The following is a 26,231-nucleotide window of genomic DNA, read 5'->3' as shown; positions in this document are numbered from 1 at the left end:
ATACTATTCGATAATAGGAATGAAAACATAAAAAATTAGTAGTCAGAAGTCCAACATGTAGATACATATGCATACACATACAACAAAAATCCCTCACTATACTTAAATTGTAACACTGACACAAATTTTACTGAAACCTTCCGTGATTTTTAGAGATTTTAATCTATGCTCCTTTCAGCATTACTTCTCATGTTTCAGTCATAATTTCACTCATACGCCCATTCACTTTTGTTTTCAATATACTATATAGAGTAACACACACAAGACAGCCAGAATAATGACATTATGTTTTAACCATCTTCCTTCCTGTAGAACATTAATTTCCAGTTGCATTTAATGTGGCAGTACTAAAAATAAATAAAATGTATATGCGCTGAACAAAGGTATTTAGTTCTGGAAAATGAGAATTCTCAAGCCCCCTCCTTGCTAGCAAGGGTTTTGAGCTGGCAAAGGTTGGTTTGATTGTAATGCAGACTATTTAGCAGTTGCATCAGTCTAATAAACAGAGTTTTTTTGTTTTAATTTTTTTAATGCATACAATTGCAACACTTAAAGAAACCCATAGGGAAGATACCTGCAATCACTCTGGGGTTAAAATAATATTCCAAAGAGTTAATAGAACAAGAAGCATCTAGCAACCAAGAGACAATCCCCTACAAATCTTACATAGCATATGTTTAAATAATAGAAGTCGTTTGTGTACCTTTGGATGGTTTATGAAAATAACCAATCAATTCTGCAGACACAACATTATTTCTAAAGGAAATCTATGTGACTCATGATGCCTGCAGATACACAGAGACAAACCACACATATTTTATCAGTTTATTACAGTAAGCAAATAAGCGTGGAATGAGAGTGCACATAACTGTCTACTTAACGCTTACTGAAACATTTATAAGAGCTGTTATCTCCCTAATAACAGACAGACAGTGTGCAATTTTAGAGAGGAGAAAAGCTTCATATTTTTTAACACTTCACTAAAAAGTAACTGAAGAGTGTAAAATGAAAAATACTCTGTGCAGTTAGCTGGTAATGGACCATATTATCAACTCAAGTTAGATTTATAGGATACAAACTAGTCACTAATAGTTATTTTATGACACAGCATGTCTGCTTTTTTTGGGTGAAGATTATTAAGATTAAACTTGCAAAACTTTTTTTTTTCCCATGCATCTGTTTAGAATGACGGAAATAAAAAAATTATAATATAGACTGTCCTCCCACCTCATTTTGACCGACAGCCACCATGAATTAAAAGTCAGTGTAGGGACTCCAACAGCGGTATCATACAGGAACACTATACTGGTACAAGTCAGACTGGCCCCCACGCTAACTGCACATGTTGAAAGGTGATCTGTCACCTTAAAAGAAGCTGCAAATATTTTTAAACTATTTTTTATATAAGAACAAGAAGGGCAACAGCAGTATTTTGCCTTAAAAGCGCCCCCCCTCATTAACCATGTAAAGGGGAAAGTGTAAGATCACTGACAGTAGTTTTGGCTTTCTTTATCACAACAGAGCTGACTAGTTACAAACCACTGAATCCTTTGCACATGAACATGCTTCTTTTTGCCAGCTCAGTAAGTCCTTAATAACTAAGTTTAAGTTAATACAAAAAACTATTTTCCATAATAATTTAAAATAAAAAGCACTACAGGGTTTATTAAATCTACTACAGAAAACAGAGCTGGACAGACCTTCCTATATGAAGAAGTATTATTATTATTAAGCACAAAATTATGTCTGCTGTTTTTTTCTTTTGTATTTGTTCCTTAGCTAAATAATGCTGTAATAATAAATGCAGATTAATTTTAGATCCTAATTCAGAAATGTATATATGTTTGGATAAAACATTGGAAAAAAATAGTTGCTTCCAAGAATGATGATAATTATAGTTCTATTCCTCTAAATGACATTCTGTTAAAGCAGTGGACTGAATCATTTAATCTAAGTAGCCCTTCTACTGCCCTCCTATTGGCAATATCCATGACATAATCCAAGAATGACCTACTGAGCTGTGAGAGCTATATCCTCTCTTACACTCACTGTAAGGCTATGCTCCAGTAACTCCGCAACAGCTAAGAGGAGAAAGGGCTATCACATAGCCCAGCCACATTTACATGATCTTTCAACTGAAGCTGTAAGAGCAACTTATCTATAATTTTATAGTATTAGGAGAAAGATGGAAAACCAGGCAAGCAGAGGAAAGACAACTACTGGAAGGAAACAGTATATTCATGATCTTTTGCTCCATTACCAGTTACATATTACTCATAGTCACAAGCAAATGTCTTCCTTACACAGCTCTTACAAAAATAAAGAATTAATAATTCATAAAAAGATGTAATAAAGAGCAAACAAAGAACTGCAGGGAGAACAGGGTGTCAACACCCTACTCTGCATTACTTCAAGAGGCTGTAGCAAATACCAACATTAGAAGCGTACTTAAGTCATGCTAATATGGATTGCCAAACTAAGGACAGCATACCTCTGATGAGGGGCCAGGAAAAAAGCAAGCCAGCAAGCTCTTATTTTCTGCAGCTTAGAAAAGTAACAGGATACCATGATTCAATTTGGGCTAATTTACCTAGACATAGAGACACTTGAGGACATCATCTCAAATTCTAGAAAATACTTAAAATAACTTTTCAGCAAAGGCACATTTAACTGTTCTATATCCTCTAAACCCCTTCTAAAAGCCATGTCTACTAGGAAGTCCTTCAATCTCTAACACATCCTAACTCCCTCCTTTCTGCACTGCCACTAACTTTTAGGCTCTACACTTCCCTAAATGATTAATATGTCAATGATGCTAATTGGAAATTAGCATATTAATGCTCATATCTTTAAACCAGTATTGGTTTTAGACAGTTTCAGATATTAGAAAGTGAGTTCCAAAAATTCTTACTGAATTCCAACAATGATAGAATAACAATTTTGTCTCTAAAAACTTGCAAGGAAAATAAAAATTAAAAAACCACAAATAACTCCCACTGATTTTTAAATCACATGGAGATGAATCTCAAACAAAAGAGAACTTTTATTATACTGCCCATAGTCTGCCTCTGTAAGGCTGCCAAAATTAATCCTTTTCTCTGCCTTTTTTTTACTCTAATATTAGTATGGTCTCAGATATAAAATCATCCTTTCAGAGAGTAGTGTGTTAAGGTAATCTGTGAATCTAGAGATGATCAAAATCTTCTGTGATATTAAATTATCCCTTTTCTAATATTTTTAAGTCCCTTAGATTTTTCAATGGTTGTCTTAAAATATAACCCACTAGACAGATTTCCAGTAACTCTGTATCAATAAAAAGTATTGCTCTTAGAGCATAAAAATGACTACACAATATAAAGCAAGTAGAATTAGGCCTTAACCTGGAGTTCATGAACAGCAGAAAACTCTATGAATCCCATACCAGATTAATCAAGCACTTTAAAACTGTGTGTACTTGTTTTGTATTTTGTATGTAACAGGGGGCCAGTGAAACAGACTGCATGTATAAGAGAACTTAAGGCTTTATATTACAATAACACATGGTTTTGCTTGAGATTTGGCAGCTTTGAGTTTTTCATTCTGTGGAGCATAACGAATCATATTAATAATCCAATGAAAATATTAGTGAAATCTTTTAAAAAGCCACGTGAGAAAGAATTTCAGTAACAACAAAATGGGAATAGTCTCATGATGAAGTCAGGGTTATGACACAAACATGAAAGAAAGGGCTGAACTCAGTGTCATAATTATGGGCCACAAACCTCAGCATAAATTCAGAAGTGCACACTCTTACCCATAGGGTACCTGGCAACACTACTGGACTACGAAAAGGACTTAAACAGATACTAAGGGAGAATTTTCTTTTAAATGCATTTGCAGAAAATTCCTACACTCAAGCACTTAAACTGTATCCCAGTCCAGGTATCAACTTCTGAAATACCAATGACAAATCATATGGTGAAACTTGTATCTGGGAAACCTCAAGATTTACTATTATTTTGTCCTATGTACAATTCTATGAAGTGAAAAGCTGATGGTGGCTGATGCATGTGTGTGACTTTCACCAAACAACATGGTATTTTAAACTCCTTTGCAATAGTTATAAGGTGTTTCAAGGAAAAGGCATTCTCCCAATATGCAAACAAGTGATTTGTGTCAGTTTAGTATTTGACCCTTCCACTAACCACCTAACTGGAAAGTCTGAGGACTACCTGAAGTAGTTTAAGAGTCAGAAAAATAGAATAAGGTGGCAGCCTTACCTTGTATCCTAATTGTGAATTTGAAATACTGGATGCTGCCGAGGGGGATTAATATAGATTTTGGCATTGAGTCTAAATGACTTCAAAGAAATTCCTACTAATGGTTTCTAGTATATTATTTTGATTTTGGCAAACAGCCAGTACTCTAGAGACCTCTAAAGTGAAAACATACTGAACCCTACTGGCTATAATGTATAATTTTACAGTTAGGGTTATATTATAACATCTCCTGCATATTGGTTTCTTCCAACAAAAGCACCTAGTTCAAACTTTCCACCAGAAAAGGACCTCTTGTGTCAGCATAAGTGTATAAAGTAAGTTAAAACATTTACTATACAGTATTACCTACATGCCAAAGTGAACTCAGCCTACAATATGCTACATTTGAAATCTAGCACAGATATTTATGAATGCTAAAATGTAAGTTACATCTTTGTTGGCCTAATACTACTATAATTCAGGCTTAGTCACTAAATTTTTGTTGAAGAATACAACATGTTATTTTGACTTTTATCAGAGTGATCTCAATGCACAGTAACCCACCTGCAAGGACAAAAATCCGAAATCAGCACTGAATCTGCTGCACATTTATTCTATAGTAGCACTTCCTCAATGTGGATGTAGAAACTCCGCATATAGTGGAATTATATATGATATTGATATGCCAATTTTTCCCAAGTTTTATTTCACTATACACATAATGTTTTAACCTAAAAAAATCCATATCCTTAGTTTGTGAAAATTACAGTTGACCTAGCTGAGAACATTGCTAAAATGCAGCTTGTCCATGTTTTGTTTTCCTTAAGCTTCACTTTTTGGCCTTAAAAAGAAAGAAAAAAATAATCTGATACAGTTCGTTGTCTATTAAGAGACTAGGACATTTATTTATAACAGTTATCTTCAGTTACTTTTTTAAATTCAAAAGCACCCTTCTTTGTTTTGGACTCAGAAACAAACCTCATGGCATCAAATAACTTCAGCCTCCATGCAGACACTTCTTTTCACACCTGTTAAGAAGAAATGCCACTCAAACCTATCCACACACACCTCAGAGTAATGTAAGCAACAACTTGCACAGCGTATGCAAATAAAACCCCTCAACTTATGGATATCTCCAATAAGGGCTCTACTGTACAGACAGAGATCCTATGGCTCTCAGTTGATGACTGAAGGCAAATGAGGTAGATAGTTTTTTCTCATCTACTTTTGAAATTACCTTAGCACTAACCAATATACTGTTGTCTAAATCCTCCAAAGATTGTTAGTCAACTGAGCACAAATGCAGCAGCAGGAAGACTGTGACAATGGCCATTTATTAAAACTTCTTCCATTTTAAAGCAACTTTTAATATGCAAAAGCATGTAATAATAGTTGAAACTCAGGATTTCTGGAGTAAGCATATGTTCTAATGCTGCTGGTGTTACAGAGCTCCTTCAGTGGAAATGGTAGAATGATTTTTGTACATTTTTCATAAAAACATTCCAAATTAATAATAGTAAAAATTTGTACACAAACATTCTTTTACAGCCATGAATCCCTAAATTCCACTATATAATTAAAAGATCTATTTTACAGCTCTTACAAATGTACCTTTCCCCAATTCTTCTGGCATCTTCAAATCAAGAACACTGTTGCTGGGGACTAGAAACACGAAGCAACACTGTACGCAGCCATATAAAAATGGAAATGTTTTCTAATCCAAGTGAACAAAAGTTTAAAATGAAAACTTTCATCAACTGCACAGCAACCAAAACTAATTCAGGAAGATTCTAGAACTGCTTTTTTTAAGTCTTAGTATGTCACGGCACTGTTCACCAAGTCATTGGAATAAAAGCATGAAAAAAATAAGGTGAAAGTCTGCCACTAAAGTGAGCTTTTTAAAACCTGTATCTCTGATGATACCATATTTAATCACAGCATCATCCAACCAGCTTTTAAAGTGTCATCTGTCTCTCCAATATCCTCTAGAGTCTATGGCATAGGAGGACAGAAAACATTTCTAAATTATGCTGCTGTGAGAAAACTGTGGCACATCACTTACCAACTTCTTCAAAAGCAACCTTAACACGGGTTTGGAGGGGGACAATGGAGGGTATCCCACCTTCCTGCAACTGTTAGCAAGAACTTTTAGAGCACATTAAAATACATCTATATTGACATAATTTAAAAGATTCCAAGTCACCTTACTTTAACAACTATAATGTTCTTTCCTTTCACTTATTTTGTACTGCTAGCCCCCAAGTCATGTGGCAACATACTGCTGGTCCGTGACAGGAATGATATGTCCTATCAGCAGTAACACCTCTCAACAAGTTGAGATAGTCCCATGCATAGCTTTTACTTTCAATGACAAAATAGTTTCCCAAACAAGTTTCAAGTTATTCTTAATATTTTGGGATAAAATCTCAGTATTATAATTTGAATATCAAGTGTTTCATTCCATGTGATGATGACTCTTCAAGTCAAATTGCTTCAAGTTACTTACATCAAGTAAAAGTGACAAGATGGAGTCTTAGATGCATCAACCAAGGCTTGGTTATTTACTTTTTCAAACATGCTAAGCTAAAAAACTATCACTAATGAAGTTTCAGAAATCAAGACACTGATTAGTTAGTTATAAAGCATTTATTCCTATTTTCATCTGTATTTGACAAGTATTTAATTGCAAGGCTTACAGACTCTCAGGATGGTTAGATATATGTCGAACTGTATATATGTAAGCTATAGCGAAAACTCTGATCCAGATCAGCAAAGAATCTTCCAGTGAATTCTTAGGCTTCCCTTTATATTGCTCTGAAGTTCTTGTGCAATCCAAGCTTCAGTTAAGCACAGATCAATCAAGAAAAGTTGCTTTTGCAACTTATGCCCATTATAACATCCTTATACGTGAAATAATTAGCTGTATTCACAAGCAGTGATTCATATACTTAGAAGAGCTTTGAAACCTCACCATCACTGCTAACTGAAATTCAGAAGCTGTCCCACTCAGAGCGAAGCGGAGCTTCAATAAGGAGTTTTCAGCAGATTCTCTATAAATTCTGCATGAAGAAATAAAAAAATCTGTTTCTTCATTTGGGATTAGCAGAACATGCCAATAAACATTCTGATAAAGATAGGGCATGACATAATTTAGAATTATAAAGGTCCTCTATGATTTTTAGGTGTCATTCCTCAGTACAAAAATAGAAAAACCCAAGACAGTAATCAGTCACACAAAAAACATCTGTAGATGTATGTGAAGGTAGGAGGCTTCTAAAAATTGTATGCTACAATAGCATGAATCTTTGAATGCAGAGAATATGAAAAGTTGTATTTTTATTCATTTCTAGCTAAGAGCACCAAATTTTTCTTCCTACTCTGATGTATAGTCCTCCGAATACTCATCATAGTCTCACAATGCTGTGCGGCAGATGACAAATGCAAAAGTTTTAACATTACAAAACTCAGTTTTCTAATTTTTCGGTTGTATATGTAATACTGGGCAAATGAATATGAAATATTGTAACTTGTTAAATGGCTATTGCATAGATAGGTTTAAAAAAAAAAAGTAATTCTTGCTGCAACCAAAAAAAGTAATGTATTAGGTCTACAGTTGTTATGAAGTTTAACCGATTGTTAGGTACAGTTAATGCATGTTATGCAAGAAAATGGTATCAACAGCCTTCTAGGTTCTGTATAAATTCATATTCTATTGCTATTATAATTCTGCTTTTGCAGTTAAACATACTTTGTCATACGATCATCATTTACTGTGACTCTGAAAATAAAGTGAACACTGATTAGCACATTTTCTGGCACATGTCGTGTCTGTGTCACTAAACAATGTCTTAATTTTAAATTCTTGTTCAGAATCACTGCTTTGACAACCACTGTCACTGTTCAAGGTCTGCACAAAGCTTCAAACTGCATATTATCACCCATTGACAAACTCGACATTTTATGAAGAGCCCCTTCTCACACTGACTTATCCTCCTTACCCTGTGTAAATACGTAACAATTCATTTTATAACCTTGACTTTAAAGCCCAGCCCTTCCACCCTCTTCTTTCTTCTTCCTAAACAAGTGACAAAGAACAAGGAAGCTGATTGAAGGGGTCCATTATGTATCAACTTAAAGAAAGGCAAAGTGATTGATGAAACTAGCAGTCACCTTCACTGCTAGCTACTGCACCTGTATCCTTTTTGTCAAATGACCTGAAAATCCTGCTGACAGTTTAACATTCACCACAAGGATACACTCTCTAGTACCGTAGTTTTGAATATTTTTATTTTCTCAGAAATGCATGGGAACATTTTTTTAAGATAGAAGTAGACATTTAAAATTAGTAGCAATTTGTATTTTCTTCCCATGTATCTTGTGCTTTCTAACAGCTTACTTGGCAAAACTATTAAATACTTGCCAGTAAGCTGGCAAACCACAGCTCCTCTGCAGGCGTCACACAGTTAAATCATTACATTACCATCATCATTTCAGTAAAATTTGCCAACGGTGATAAGAGAACCTCAGTTATTTTCCTTATCACAGAAGAAAAGCAGTTTCCAAATTTCAGATGAAGTTTCAGATCTTTTCAGCAACAATAATTTAAAAAAACACTTTTTTTTGTTATTTTCAGTTTCTAAATAATATCTAGCTACTATAATAGAATTCTGGGTTAGCAGATCAAGTAAAACTTTCTTTCAGGCTTAAAAAGATGATTAAAAATGCCAATCCCATACCATTCCTATGGTCCTGGAGCTGGTCTACTACTCTCTGTATGAAGTAAAATTTTCACTGGGAACGAGACAATTCAGAGCCAGGAAAATCTCAAAAATAATAATAATAAAAAAAAGCTGCTTTACTCTGTGTGGGACACAGCACCATTTCCTTTGGGCATTTATTACCTGTTAAAAACCAATCTTTTGGTGAGTGGCAGTTCAGGGTTTTTGAGAGCAAGCTGCAATATTTCTTCGGGTCTGCAGAGTCATAATTAAAGCTGAACTGAGTGGAATTGGAGAGGGAAGGTCAGCGAGGTGCCGTATGAGAGATGAGGCTGGGCTGATGGGCACCAAATGAACAAATTATGATGGGCCCCACTCAATGTGATGAGGTCAAATGCTTGTTTCTACCCACTGACAGTTCAATTTCCCTGAAATGTCTCTCGGTTCTCTATGAGCTAATTATGAATGAAAAGTTATCAACTGCCCTCACCAAAAAGAGCTTTCTTGGAGCTTTTAACGTCAAAATATTGTTAGAAATGCATGCTGGACCAGCTTTTTAGCCAAACAATACCCAGAATAATCTAAATACCAGTGTTATATTATATACTTTTTACCTGCAGCATAGATTTAAAACATTCGTCAACTGCCATTAAATAAAACACATAAATAAGTTTTATAGAGGAAACCCATATTACTATTACCATTTATTATAAAAAAGTACTATGCTCATAGTTTTGTATAACATAAACTGCATAACTTTCAAATATATACATATAACTATTAATTTCCAAGAAAATATTGCTGGATTTTTAGTTTGAAAGTACCAGTCCTCAGCCATACTCCAGCATCCAGATGGTATTTCAGCAGAACTCTAAAGCGACTGATAAAAATGCATAGTTCTTTCATGGAGCCTCAGTTTTCAGAGTAGTCTCCTAATTGCTTTTGTGAAATACTACCTTTTGAAAATTCAAGCACATGTTTGCATATACTTCCAAAGTTTTAGATAAGCAATAAATATAGAAATTTTTAAACAGACTATTACAGAAGTTGGATCTTTGAAGTTAAAGGGGAATAGAGAATTGAACGAACTTTAAAACTAGCAATTGAGAACAGGAGTATCTGGGAAATTCCAGGTGACTTACGTGCATAGAGAGGTAATTCAAGGCCCCTTGAAGCTGTTTCTCTTTGATATGTTTACTTACAAGTCAGAAATTTTAAAGCAAACTCCTAAGACGAGATGATCAGAACTTTGCAATGTATTTTTACATTTACACATGTACTACCCATATATTTGGCACTGCACAAGATGGGAGTGAGTGAAAGCATGAATTATACCAATTTTTAAATTATACCAACTAATGCAACTGCAGCACACATAGTTACAATAGGATGTTAAAGTCAGAGTACATCTGTATGTATGTATTGATTTATAAACTAATATTATTTTTCATATGTTAAGAATATCACATAAAATGAGTGGGGATAATGTAAAGGGAAACTTAAGTGAGTGTTTTCTAAAAATTAAATATAATTTTAAGGTTGTTTATAGAAACTGGCTAAAATAAGTAACTGCAAAAGAGTAACAGAAATAAATCTTAAATGACAAAGTTCTAAGCAGTCATCTATGTGGCTAGCATATAAAGCTATAATATAAAAGTAAGCCTGAAGGTTTTCAGTCCAGCACAGTATTAAATTTATCAACATAACAGTTGCTGTCATTGTAGTTGACATACTATCTTATTAGACACACTGTTGATCAAGTGTTATTACAACAAAAAAGGAAAAAAAAAAAGTGCTGCACACAGTCTTCGTGTTTAAGTACCACAATTAAGAACAGAGAAATGCAGTTCATTCATTACAGAACCTTTTCAGGAAGTTGATTTTTTCTAATTCGTATTGTAATTGCATTGTTCTAATCCTGTATTATAAAGGCAGTTGCTTGCCTATCATTTGTACTTTCCTCGTTAATCCTGACTCAGTGAATTAACCTTTAATTACAGCCGTTAAAATTGAAATGAGCCTCTTGTCTGGCTGGGGCTGCCCCCTTCCAGTGCATGAGACTGATGAAAATTTTTAGGGTCAATGAATATGTCCCATGTCATGTCTGATAGATGCTAAAGATGTGAGAAGGTAAATGTTACCTTAGAAAGATGTGGTTGAAATTTTTAAGACCGAGGTTTTATTGACAAAATAAAACAAAAATACAGCTTAAGTTACCTCTCTCTTCTGTCTGTGTTACGCAGCGTAACACACAGACAGACACACTCTGTTTTACACACATTATTTAAAGAATAACTTATGGAATCATCGTAATGCATTACATTTGTTTGTTTTTAAACACCTAGCACCAACTCTGTTGACAGCAGTCCTATTTTAAGGACCATAATATATGTATTCTTCATGTTGGAAAGAAAAAGAATCATTACTTTAAATTCTCTCATAGATCTAAGCATTTAATTCTCAAAAAAGTTGGATTAATTTTATGAGAGTACCAACATTTAACAGAGGGTAAAAAAAGATCAAGGGTCTCCTCACAGTAACTTATCTAAAGGATTTTCTTTTTTGCAATAAACTCCCCCTCAATGTGATTTCTATTTTATAAGTAGGATTTAACATTGTAATTGTACTTTACTTTGCAATTTTAGCACTTTTGTGTTTAAATACAATATTTGAATACTGGTTTAATAATTTTCACTCCAAGATAACAAAATGGTAAAATAGCATTGAATCAGGAGCATTACTGTTAATCAAAGACCTGGTTATTTAGAATATAATTTGATTAATATACAAGTTGCTAACCATTATACATTATATTTATATAATTATACATAGCATATAATTATATAATGCATATATTATATATAAAAGCATAAATAAAAGACCCAATCTGGAGAATAGGTAGTACTAAAACACACAGTAATCAACTAAATCAATGAGATTATACATAGTAATAACATAATATAATATGTTATATTTGGCATATAACAGATATGGGCATACTATTATTTGGGCCAGTGTCTTGTATCAGAAACTTGTTTGTGACTCAGAAGAAAGATCACATTCTAACTTTCAAATTAAATTCTCTTATTTATTTAAAAGAAAAGAAGTTGAAGGTTCTTAATTCTTAAGTGTAGAGCTTGTAAAGTATTAATGTATTTAATAAACATAAGTTGAGGATTTTTAGAGCTTCAACACTAATAAACATCAAAAATATTGATAAAAGTATTTCTAATTAAAGAATAAAGGTGAAATGACACTTCAAAAATAGTGTCATAGCAGGGTTTTGTTTTTTTTGTCCCCAGGCTATCATTTCTAAAAGTATGTGGAAGCAATTTCTGAAAGGACATTGTAACTTTTAAATATTTGATGCAACATATATACTATGTTGCCAATTTAAGAACACCCTCTTATACAGCAATTTAATAAAAACACAGAAAAATAAAATTAAGTATGCAGGAAGTCTTTGTTTCATTCCTTCTTCTGTCTTGGCAATGGTTAATATCAGCAGATGAGCAGCTACACTCATTTGTAGATCTCCAAGAGCTCTACCAAGGTGAGTAAGCATCATTATCTTCATTTTTTAGATGGAAAACTAAAAGATTAAGTTACTCCTTCCAGATCACATAGCAAGTAGTAAGCCAAAAATAGAACTAATTTTCCATACGTAAAACCCAGTTCCATATCCACTGGACCACGCTGCCTTCCCACCAGCACCAGTCACACCTAATCAGGTGCATAGCTGAATTTTGGGCGGCACTAGGAGAAAGTTCCTTTTTAACTTTTAAATTTAAGATTATGCCTTTTCACTTGCTTCATAGGTACAAACTTTCCCAGGCATCCTATTAACATATGGTATTTGTAAAAAGTGTTTTCAATTAAACCTTATGCTAGTTACAAATCTTGTAGAGCAGAGTAGCGGGAAAATGGAGACAATGCACATACTTTAAACTGTTCCAGAGTGGAAAAAGCACCATCTTAAAAAACGAAGCTGGAGAAAAGTACACGGAACTCCAAAAATGTCTCTGCTCAATGTGCAGGTGTGACCAACAATGCAAACAAGTTATAAGCACACACATATAGGATACATGTAGACTACCTTGTGGCACGCTTCCCTCTTCAGCTCTGCCCAACAAACCTTCCCGATTTCAATATTTAAATAAAAAGGTGGGGTTCAGAAGAAGTGTAATGAAAACATTTAATGCATAGGAAAAAGCTCCCCTGTGATGAGACACCAAAAGGATATGACATTTCTCATAGGAAGCTAAAAAACAAGAAAGCAACTGTTAAACTACACAAAAATCATAACATTATATAAAGACTACAATAAGCCTGTGTCACTCTAACACAAAACCACAAAAACATCAGATAGAAGAGAAGATGTGTCTAAACATTGAAAACCAATTTAGAAGAAACATCCTTTGTCTGAGTTAAAAATATTAGAAGCATCCTAAACGGGACTGGATATATTTACAGAAATATAAAACTAATTACTTAAAATAATTTGTAAAAATCTGAGAACGTAGGGCAGAAGCGTACCAAGAATGTAGTCAAACCATTGCACATGGTCTGCTGCTATCACGAGTGATTGCACTACATCTCTTTCATGACATTAACAAGTTAATGTTTCTTCTGCAGCCACTCCTGAGGTAAGAACTCAGAGCACAGCTTATATGAATGATAAATGTATTAGTTATAGAATAATTACTACTGACAAAGCTGTGAAAAAATAAAACTCATGAAGTTGAGTGCATGCCAATAACTTTTTGGAAGAACTACTATTCATTTACCTACTGTAGGATTTTTGCGAATTCCTAAGCACCTCATCCTAACTTTTCCTGGAAGCTACATACCAGACTAGAGCCGTGATATAATCCGTATTGCAATCCTTGTGCTCCTGGTACTTCTAAGAAGAGATCCTTCACACAGGTAAAGAATATACTTCAGAAGTCAGTCTTAACACTTGCTATAGTGGACAAAGCAACCTAAATTATATGAAAGTCTTCCCCTGTAAAGATTACCTCAACAACTTAAAAATTAAAATACTGTTTAAGGTGTTCTACTCTGAAAAAATCTCCAGTTGAATATTGAGGCTCTAGTTGAATATTGAGGGAGTTCATATTTACTATTTCTCAAGAAATTCTGTAAGTGTGCTCAATTTAAAATTAAATGTATTTATCACCTGGTTTGACAGGTCTGCAGCTCGACCTTGACTTTTATCAAAAGCTATTATTTCTGCTCTATGCATCACCACTCTAAAGAAGTTCTCAAAGTGGATCTCAGTCAAAAGTTCTGTAGAAGACATGAGACAGAAAACAAGATGATTTACTCCTCCTTTCCTAAAGAGTTTCTGTAGAACTCCGAGTAGCAGGAAACAATAAAAACAAAACATTATTAATAACTACTACCAAGAGAATACACTGAACATGCCAAATAAAACCTTGGTAAGTAAAGCTGTACCACTTCTACAATTATACCATAATTCCATATGCACAATAATTAATGGCAACACTAAATTGTTGCATCAAATATTTTTAAAAGAACCTCCCTACTACAAGAAGAGTTTTCCCCTCTTTTGCTACATGCTTTCGTCATGAACTTCTCTTATCCACCCTTGACTTTTTCCCCAAATTATCCTCTATTTGGGGCAGGGGAAATAATCTTCTCCCCTCAAATCCTACTCAACTCGGTCTGTATTTCCACACACTTTTTGCCCCATCCAACTGGTGTTATCATCACAGCTCATATTCAGCTGTCACTTCCGCCTTGCACTAACACTGTTCTGAATGATAACAAATATCTTGCTACCAATGCAGTATTTCTTTCTCACTAATTTTATTTTTAAAAGTATGTGTCATTTTTACCAGTTAATGATCACATGCAACATAGTCAGGGTTCCACACATTTAGGAGAGCAGCTGCTTGTACATTTTTACTATCTAAAATCCTAATAAGAAAAGAAAAGGTGGTCTAGCTTTTTTTGCCCATCAGCTGTGTGATGGGTAGGAACAGATGATCACTCCCCTCTTCAGCTTTTCTCTGACGCCGTAGCTCTCCGCTTCCTCCTCTCACCATTCCTGCTCAAAATATTATTTCCTGCAGCAGGTTATAACCCTCCATGTCCTTATGTCATTCATGAATTTTGTTTTCAATTCCCCTATTTTCTCACTTTATAACCTCCCTTTAGGGGACAACACCCATTTCTGGTGTTTTCAGATGACTGTTTTCCACTGACAGCTTGCAGCTGTCTCTCATCTCCTGTTTTTCATTGGTATCATATCTTCAAGTATTTTTCAAGCCTGTAAATCTATCCATCTAAAGCTCAGTTGACTCCAAATGCAGAGTTTCCCCAAGCACTTAGGTCTGACCTCTCTTGCGTGCATACTCTGAAAAGCCCCATAGTAGCCTCTGGCAATCTCAGTTACCTGGTTCAGTTGAGCCACCTGAAGACGGACTACATGTACCAGGGCAGAACCATAGACAAGGATTTACTATGTTTTGCTTCCATGTGTAAGAAAGTTATCCATAAATTACGAGAAAATTTTGTTTTTCCTGGAACAAACTACAGTATGCATGTGTGCGTTTATATGGGGAGAAATGTGCTATATGTAAACACGAATCATAAAAACAAATGAGCCACACGACAAAGCATCAGGTTGTGCACTGTAGTTTCTATTCAAGGATATTTTAGTTTTGTAAGTTTAAAGAGACCCATACCATTATTGTAAAACCATTCTTGTATTTATGCTTTCTATAATGTTCAGCAGCTATGAATTTGGAGTTATAAGTTTTCTAAAAGCTGTATCCAATTACAGTGCTGAATGATTTGAATAATAGACTGCCTGACATATTCCAAGATAAGTGGCTGCTACATTTCTTTGATATTAGGGTCATATACTGTACTTATCTATTTTTACTCCATGCTCTCCATTGCCTAGTAATAAATTAATTTCTCAGTGTTAGTTTGGCATGTGCCCTACAGTTAAATTCATTTTCTCTCCCATTGAAGGAAGAAAAAGTTTTCTGAAGTATGACAACTTTAGAATTAGCCATCAAAGATTAAATTCAAGATACTATTTTAAGCGGGACATTCCCACAGTCTTAAAACCTGTTTTTATATTTTCATCTTTAGAAAAATACTTGATGGCGCTGAACAACATGTGACAATAGTTATTTAACTACTTGCACACAAGACTTTTTACAATATATGGATACCATCTGAAAGAACAGTCTTTAACCTTCACATTTAATTTTTGTTGCTTCCTGGTGCATAGAACTCTGAGCAGAGGACCTCCTGTACATCTGCAATTACTACAAATGGCAATGAGAGCTGAGCTTAGATCTGAAAACAGAATGCAGCCCAAAACATGTAATCACTATCTAGGCAGCAACAATTACCTCTTATGTGATTTGAGTTGTTTCCAGAGCTGGGAGTATGAGGAAATGTTCCAGCTTCTTTGCTGGTTACCTGTTTTACCAGGAACTCAGCAGTACCAAGAAAGATGCATTTTGCAGAATCAACCCTTTCATGCATAACTTCTGCTGTTTAGCCTACACCTTCTAGCTCTAACACCTCTATTTCATTGCAGCTACCTTCTCAAGAATGGGGAGAAGCAATTTAGCAAATGAATAGTGGCAATCATGAGGAAAGCAAGCAGGAATGTGGGAGAGGAACATGTGTTCATGTACTGTAGATGATGAAAGGACTAAAGACATTGGCAAATCCGTCATTACTGATTACTAATTTTAACTTGCCCTCAAAGATGATAATTCTGAAGTAAAGCAAAGACACCAGAGTCATTCTTAAGCTAATTCAAAGCCAGGAAAACAGATGATTGCCTGTGTTTTGAGCTGTCAAAGCCATAAAGGATGACAAAGAAGCAATTGTGGGATTGTAATCATAGCAATAACAACATGGTTGTAGTTAAACTCAGGCTTGCCACCTCATGCTGCATACTGCAGGGCAAAATAACATGGAAGATAATTTCTGGCATTTTCAGACTGTGGCACACGAAAGACCACGCATGAGGTAAAATGACTGCATGTCCGTAGATGATTACTGCTCTGCTTGAATTTAAATCTCATCACAGTTTTCTTAGATAAGGCTAATATTCAACACACTATCTGAAATTTTACGTTTTCAACACCAAATTTTAAAGCCTGTAAGCATGAAACTGAATCATCAGCTAAGATCTTTTATTCCCTGAGAAAAATCATTCATGTACCTTCTTTATGTAAGAAGTATTTGATTTTGCAAGTCTGTTGCTCCCAAAGCACAAAGTACTTTACCAGCAATTATTAAAGTTGCACTGCAAGTTCTATATGCCAGCCTTATTAGAAACAAGGCTAGGCTAAAAACCGCCAAAGCCTCTTGTATTTTTTCTGGTCATGCCCATTTACTTTCACAAGGATAAGTATCCTATGTTGTACTGCTGCAATTCCTTATTAAACTGCAAATTTAAATTGGACACACAAAATGACTAAAAAAAACCAACGAAAAAAGTAGAACACAAACTACTATGCCTACCCCAACAAAGGAATGCCCTCTACCTCCATGACTTTGCTAACCTTAATTATATCTATAGTTTTGAGATTCCCTAATGGAAAGTGCTACAAAGCAGAAAGCACTAACAGAATGAATCATGACACATACTGATACACCACTGATTGTAAATCTATACCCTTTTTATTTGCACCCAGGGGCAATGCTTCTTATACCCATGAAAAATTACTTCCAAGTAGCAAAATGTCGTAATTGGAGGCATGTATGGTAAACAAACAGGCTGAGGATTAGAAGGTATGTGATTTTCTTGTAGGTTTTCTTTTTGTTAGTGTAGCAACTAGATGATTTGAAAGATTTGTATAATTTGGATACTTAATTTGTGAATTAAAGTTTCCCTGAGGCAGAGAAAAAGACAGATTGAAAGAGAAGTTTAAAAATCCTTGAAGGCATCCTTCTCAGACATGCAATATTGATACTTTTCTCCACATTTCAGAATGTAATTATTACAGATCAAAAAAAGCTGCCAGACTTGCATGTAAACCAGAATTTCATACAAGATCTTTATAAGTGAAAGTACTTAAGAAAAATAACTTCAATGATTGCTTCAAAAACATGTGAAATGTTAAAGACACACAGTTCTACACCCACTTTTTAAAAGCTACTTACATCAATGACTGGTGAACTCAACAGACTTAATCCCTCTAGGTCTGCTTTTAAACTTGGGGACAAAACAGCTGCTGTAGAAACTGCCACAGGAGTTGTCACAGGACAGACTAGAAGTAAAAAGGCAATTTATACTTAAATTAAAAAAAAGAATTAAAATATTAGGAAGGACAATGAGCTATTTTCATTAAGTGTAAAAAGATTTTACAACTTGATCTAATTATTTTATCCATGTATATGTATTTCTTAATAGCAGATTATTTTTTCATATAGCCCCAATACTCAAAATAAACAATGAAAATAGAAAACTGATACATGTATATGCCATGTTATTTGCACTAAAAATATTTTGTCCTCCTTTCCCATTTTGTCCTTCAGTCTGATCCATACTATGCAGCACATCCTCATTTACAAGTTATATGCAAAGTACATACTAATGCAATTCTAAATGTGTTGCACCTATAGAAGGAGACTTGAAGAATGGCACTACAAAGCATAGTGAAAAACCAGTGCCAGCTCTACTCTACCCTTCCAAGATTGCATTTAAATCTGTTCTTTAAAACTGTGATTTTTATTGTCTTATGATAGTACAACAATTGGTTCATAGGTTGCACAGATGTCGTACACGTAACATGCACTGGCACCTGAGAAAATAAGCTCACTTTAACAGAAAACAAGTTCAGACATACAAAAATTCTCAAAATAGATGTTTTACATACCAATATATTCTAAATTTTAAAACTATTTCTTAGTTCTAAAAGAAACAAAATCACATATTGTAATAATTATGTTTAAAAGTAAGTTGATAGCTTAAGCAATTTCTTTTTTTTTGGTCAGGAATCTAATACAATAAATGAACAGAATCAATGTTTCAGACATTTAAAACTCACTGAATTAACTGAATTGAATGTATGCCATAGGGAAAATAAGGCTTCAGTCAAGATACTTACAATCATCTAAATCTAAGAGAAACACGCCTTGTTTATTTGGAGCTTTTCTCTCTTGTACTGGTTTTTCTTCTTTCTGTCAAAACACATGAATATTTAATCTTTTACCATCTCAGAAAAAGAAAAGTCTTTAATACTTCTATGAAGTGAAGTGTGTTTTCTCTGCTGTAAAAGAAAAATGTATCATTTTCAGGCCTTGACACTCAGAGAATTCACATAGTGAGAAAGATTTCTTTGTACAGGTAAACTGAACATAAATTCCACATTTGAGTTACATTTACTCCTCTGAAGCCTATGTTTTTATTTAATATTAATAATTGCTCCTTAAAGAAAACTTTTGGTGACAGATCAGACACTTCTGTTGAGACCATCAAAATACAGATAGAAGCATTTTTTTATAAGACAAAAGACTTGCTTACTAACATTTCTGCTTCCATATGAAAAACAGGACAAAATCCATTCAATAAGAAAGTAGCCTTATTTGCACTTATCTAGGAGTATGGAATCCTGTCCCATCATCTACTGGGATTCTACTTAATTGCGGGACAAATAACAAAAAGTTGATTTTTGTTACAAAAAAGTTTAAATTTTAAGCCTTAAGATGAGTTCTATTAATAAGGATTGTCAGTACTTTAAGTAAAGAGTAGAGCAGTAACAGGGCAATCTCAGTGACTTGGCAAACAATATTTCAACAAAATTTCTTTCAATACAGCTAAACAAAATGTTTTAAACAATCTAATAAGAGTGAGTGTTGGTCATACCTACAGAACACATCTAGACAGTGATGATTCAGGACAGAATTTACTGTGTCACAGCTCAATATGGACTCCCAATAGGGTGGTTTAGTTAAAAGTAGTGATTTTTGGATGTAGCCAGAACCTGGACACACTACCACTGGATGCACGAGACACTTTTTTGTGATGCTGTTCCTATCCACTCTTAAGAATCCTTTGTCTGGATCAGCTGAAGAACTCCTTCTGCCTTTGCTTTCTCTGGCTTACTCATCAGACAAAGTTTTGTCATTCCTTCAGAGAATTTGTCAACTGCCTTTAGACCTTAAGATATTGCTCACTACCCAAAGTATTGCAAGTAATTTAAACATAGTCTTTCCAGGAGTCATACTTCTGTGAACCTTCAGGTTTACCAACTTCCTCTTCAAAAGCACGACACAGACAAATGCATATATGTATATTATTCTTTTACCTTTTCTTATAAATGAACAGGTCTAAATAAATCAGTAAAATTCTGTATGCCCATCCAGGCCTCCATTTCTTAAGCACTTCTTGCAAGCTGTGACAGTCTCTTCAGGTACTCAGGATACAAATTCCTAAAGGAGTTTGAAGTCCTCTCAGCAGCTAGAATAATTTTCTTTGACTATCACCCTAGAATAAAATGACCCCTCTTTTCTAAAGATGCATTCCCTTTCTTCTAGTCTCTCAACCTCATAGTCAGTTGCAAACTAATAACGAAGTCGAGTCCATTTTTTTCCAAATTTCAGCAAAATTCCATGGTTCCCTCCAAAGAACATGGAAGAAACTAGCTCATGTTCTTGCTATTTGAAGCTGTTGATGTTAGGGACTATCAGGCTTGACCTGAGCCAAAATGACATTGCTCATGATTTTCTTCCAATAAACTCACAGCTCAAACAGACAGTAGTCACTTATGTAATCATTACAGATGTGCTTTAGCTATTCTGGGAGGAGAAGAATCTTGTGGACAGAGAAGAATGTAAGCCACTATTTATTAAAATTATTTTTAAATCAACGTACTTCAATGGTCTCTATCACTATGGTATTTGAGTGTTCTACTATTGCTGACTTACCTGAAACACAAACTCCTCCGGACAAAGGAAACATTACAAAATATTTTTTAAATGGTGCTATTGTTATTCCATTCCTTATATGCCTTGTTCAGAATTAGTGTGGGACTCTGCTGCAGAACCCACGCTCTTGAGTTCCATTCTGGTCACAATTACCAGATTTCACTTTTCTCTTCCAGTGTGATTACTGGCAAGTCATTAAGCTTCTTTTGGCTATTTTTTTTTTTTTTTAAATGTGTGAAATAAGGATAAATAGTATACTTCATAAGCTACAAGTTCTACTTGAATTACTCATGTCTATGAAGTGTCAGAGAAACAGTTTCATGACAATTCTTTCAATGAATTTCAAGCCTTTTTATAGCACCATTTGGTGAATACTTAGACCTGAATGAGGGGTTTAGCTGTTATCTGCAGCACTTTTACTATAAACTAAGTATCACAACTTTTTTTGCTAAACTACAAACTCTTCAGACACCAGAACATACTAAAAGAGAACATGGTTAAACAAAATGCAAATATATTTAAGAAAAAAAACAAACAAAAAGCCCCTCTAATTTCCAAACTCTTTCACTCCCTGCCCCCACTTATCCACAAGGTACAGTTCTATCTTCAACTATGATTAAGGTTCAAAACTTGTTTTTAGCTAGAGTTCTATATTTGTTAATTATTCCAGTAGAGATGGTATTTCTCTATTCCCTTTTATTATGCAGTCAATTAAAGTCTATAAAAAAGTGGCTCATGCACATGTAAGGCTATAGCACAAGGATGAGAATTTTGAGTATGCTTCAGTTCTACCAATGGCAGCATTGCTAGGTGAAGATGTTTAAAAATTAGGAGTCAGAGCCAAGAAATCCTCTTACTGTTAATCTGTTTACTGAAGACAATTAAGATAGGACAGTCTATGTCACAAATAACACCAACAGTATGCTTCAGTTTGTTTTTTCTCTTATTTATTTTGCCATTCTAAAGTAGCTACTAAGTACACATCACAAAGCTTGATATGCAATTTTTTCAGACAAAAATGCATTTCTGCACTGGTAGTATTTTGAATCTATTATGTAATTCATCTTTAAAAATGGGAAAAAAAAATCATTCAAGAGAATTTATTTTTATACTTCAAAATAAAATAAAATCATCCTAAGGTAAGGCACAAGTACAGAATCATTATATCAAGCTAATGTATGGTAAGAAAAACTTCCATTGCATACTTTATCAGAATACTATACCTAAGTACATCAGTTTACTGCAAAAAAACCCACCAACCCTCCACTCCCAAAACAACCCTACCATCTGGGAAATGTAAAATCAGAAGCTAGCTAAATCAAGATAAAGCTATTGTTAAAATGTGATCACATCTTATTTTCTACTTCAGTCAAGTGTGTCAAGGTTAAGTAAACACTCAGTTACTTGTGCGTGTGTGTAAAAACAAATATTTTTGTGTCTATATTTATATATATGGGTATATATTAATTGTGTGCAATTCTGTACAAAACACTGAGGAAACCTATTTACATGGGTCTTGCCTACTACAAACATTAATTTGGTTTTTCCAAGAAACAAAAATTGATTGGCTTTCTAGGAATAATAAATAGCCAATGACTGCAACAAACACTACCAACAGATATTTCTATTGAATGATAAAAGCTTTGCATTCCAAATCAAGACAATAAAAAGGCTCTGACGTGTCTGGCATCTCTCTGTAACATAATTTTTCATCTTTTTTCTTAAAACTAAGTCTATGGTATAACCCAAACGGTTTCCTGCCAACACAAACCACTATGGGAAAAGCAGAATACTAAACAAAGAAGTTAAGCTATATTCCATCAAACATTTTTTCCATTTGCAATTCATCTTGGTAATAGAGATAGAACCTGGCAAATGCATATAGGACTTGAAGCAGGAGATTTCTCTTGCCCAATGCATAATTCATGTGCTCCGCCTGCAAAGTGTGTAAAATGAGAATTTCACACCGCAGCATGAGCCATGGAGCTGCAGAGAAAAGGCAGATGAAATCATATTTTGCTGTGCGAATTTTATTTCTTATCCTCCCAATATTTATACAAAACCATCATTGACAATCCAAATGCATTGACAGATCACCCACTGTTTCCATTGTGTTAGCACTTGAAAAGAGATCAGGCAGAAAGATAGACAATTTGTTTTTGTATATTTTTTAAATAGTGGATCAGTTTTTTAACAGCTGAGTGACTGTATTATACTTGTATAAGGAGGTCAACAGTAGCCCATTTTAAAATCCCACTGTGAGACACCTACTTATACATGCATCATCCTCAAATCTGCATTTTAGTTCTACTGTATTTATGCTTACAATATAATATGTTTCTGAACACTCAAACTATCCATATTTCAAAATTATATAAATGCAGTACAAGAGTGACTTTTCTATTCACTGCAGCTCAATTACAGTGAACACAACAGCTTTTTCAAAATGATTCTTCAAGAGAAAAAAATATGAAAGCATTTAATAACACATTCAGAAAAAATAATCTGAAGTTTTAATGCTAGTAAATGCATGGATGTATGCACAAATTAAACTTCCATGTTGAGTGTAATCAAATCTTTTCATAAAAAGTCTGCTGAACATGGCAATGCTACCAAGAAAACATATACAATGGTAAACAACACTGAAAACATCAGCTATGTAACATAGTTCATAGTGTGGCAAACCGAGAAACTATAAAAATACAGCCTATTAACTACTCCTCTAATATGTATTTCAGAAAATCCTTCCAGTTTTATTTAAAAGGAAAGGAAATCCTAATGAATCATCTCCTCATATACACTGACCAAATTAAGAATACCCTGTAGCAGAATAATATAAGCAATGGCTTTTCCAATAAAAATCTGTCAGAATAAACATGCATTTCTGAGAGCCTGGCTGAAACAGTCTCCTTCCTGGGTGCCCTGAAAAGAAGTCAGGTATAAGGCAGAAAAATTCAAAGATTTTCCTACAAATAAAATAAACATGGATGGTTCTTATAAAATGTACCCCCACACAAGGGCTCTATACAAGACTTTCTCTATAATGTTCTTTGAAGTTTGTTAACAATTGCTTCTCTTTCCAGCTTGGAAGAGCTTATCATCAGTTAGCTCCATCTATCATGACAGGGCTCAAAACAGGTCTCTCTCCAAAAAAAAAAAAACACCCAATCATCAAGCATACCAATCACCTTTGACACAAAATACCTGTGATTCTCTCCACCACACCCGCATCCAATTACACTTCTAAGTATAAGCAAGTATCAGAAACACCTCACATATAAATGCAGGCGTCCAACATGGCTTACATGGAAACTAAACTAACTTCATGGTCCTAGAGATTAACATAGTACACTGAAACAGTCCTCTACATTCAAGAGCGTTAAATTAACTTTTCCCCTGCCCCCTTCATATATGACCATTGCTGCTCACAGCCCATCAGCCATAGCTTGTTGCCCTTACATTAATTGTACTAATTTCTTAGTGAAAAGGAGTTAAGGAACATAGATATTTAGCTTATTCATAGTGAGCTCTATGCTATCTTTTCTTTTCAATAATCTCTTTGCTTCTTTTCTTGCTGCTATGCATATAAACCCATTGCTATTTGTTCTAATGTTTTTTGTAATGTTCAAAAGCTCTGCAATTTTTCAGTTCTACCCTTTGACTGTGAAGTAAGACTTCAGGACTACTGCAATGTTCTTTCTTTTCTCTTAAAATCCAAGGGCTTGACAACTTTCCATTGACTTTAACAAAACAATGCCAAGCTTCTTGGACATTCTGGTTCTCATATTATTCAGTATATTTGACTTCACACATTCTCAACTGCTGTTTTAAAATACAAAAATCTTCTTTATGCTAATAGTCCTCATATAACCTGTGAAAGAACCAGAACAGTTTAAGTAACTGTAGTAAAAGAAATCACGAACAATGGTGCTGATACCCTGAGAAAAATGCATAAATGCAGCAGAGAAAAGACACTACTGTTTGAATATGGTTTTGCTGTGGCTGCTCATAACTAAGCAGGTCACAGTAGCTATTACTTTCTGATCAAAAAATACTGTGCTAATATGAGAAGCTGCAAACTGTTAGAATTAATTCACGTGCTGTTTATTCTGAGAGGATTTAGGTTACATTTGTTGTGCTACCATTGGCAAGATCCATTTTAGCTCCTCTACTAGAAAAAACCTGGACATAGCTGTGTTACCCAGTGCGGTATTTGGGCAGGAAACAATGATCAAACCATGGAAACACACCTCCATTTCTCAAATGCTACAGTCTCACTTATCTTTTGTTCTGCTTGGTAGAAGGGAATAGATTAAAAGTTAAGGTTACAACTCAGAGTTCCTAGGCGGACCTATAAAGTTATAAAACAAAGACCATGTACAACATAAATTCAAGATTTGGAGAAACAGAGAACCCTGCCTCCTCAATTAAAGGAAATACACACTGAAACAGCTGAATAAAGTTAGAGCCTTCCCTCTTAACTGTTCAAAACACACCTTTCCACCAGATTCTACAATTGCATCAAATACAACAAATGATATCTCTTCTGACTATTGAGAAATCTATACAGGAGTCCTGACCGAAATGTCTTGTCTTAATTTAAAATGCATCAGAGTATCAGTTAATTTTCAAAACCACCTATCAGTATTGAAATGGAAACTTCTGAGCTACAATTATACCCTTCAATTTTTTATAAAACATACAGAAAGAAATGCACAGGAAATATTTGATAACAGAAAAATAGGTTTCAGAAATTCCTTTACTTTTCTATCTTAACAAATTTAGCATAAATTTCCTCATTTATTTATTTTTCTAAATGAAAGTAGAGAAACAGAAACCAATTCATGCTGTTTAGCTTTAGCTCTCTAATGCTAGCCTGATTATAATAAACTTTTAACCTCTTTTTCTTCACTAGGGTAAGCAATTAAAACCTAACAGACACACAAATGGCTCTGTTGAACACTTTTGCATCTTCACACATTTCCAAATTCCATTTAAAAAAAGACGTATTTGAAAGTTTGCCTCTTCATAAATGTTGTAAGAAAGCCAATACAATTTGAGGTAATGCAACCCTTTATAAGCTTTAATCCTATCAAACACAGAGAGCAATAAAAAGTTGATTACTCATTAAGAATATTAGTTCTACTAATCTATGTATACACCTCAAATATAGATGCATTAACTGCACCATTGTCAGTTTTAACAGGAAATTTTAAAACAAAGTTAGTGGTTCTACTAAAATGTCTTCAAACTCTTAAGAAAAAAATGTACTAACATTTGTTTCTTGACTTTGCTTCCTGTCAGACCCAGGACCTGTAGCAGATACATCCCATTTAATATAATC

At 34.3% G+C, this 26,231-nt stretch overlaps 1 protein-coding gene across 1 annotated transcript in view; it reads right to left on the bottom strand.

Moving 5' to 3' along the window:
- AP3B1 (adaptor related protein complex 3 subunit beta 1) overlaps positions 1–26,231 on the bottom strand; it is a 147,868-nt gene that overhangs the window by 35,645 nt on the left and 85,992 nt on the right. The window contains exons 20-21 of the mRNA XM_082013612.1: positions 19,069–19,141; positions 18,122–18,228 (exon numbers count right to left, since the gene is read on the bottom strand). Of these exons, the coding sequence (XP_081869738.1) occupies positions 18,122–18,228; positions 19,069–19,141 (180 nt within the window). The remainder of the gene's footprint in view (positions 1–18,121; positions 18,229–19,068; positions 19,142–26,231) is intronic.

This window comes from Phaethon aethereus, assembly GCF_964289735.1.
Source record: "Phaethon aethereus genome assembly, chromosome: Z".
Taxonomy (NCBI): domain Eukaryota; kingdom Metazoa; phylum Chordata; class Aves; order Phaethontiformes; family Phaethontidae; genus Phaethon; species Phaethon aethereus.
This window is presented reverse-complemented; position numbering and strand designations above follow the sequence as displayed.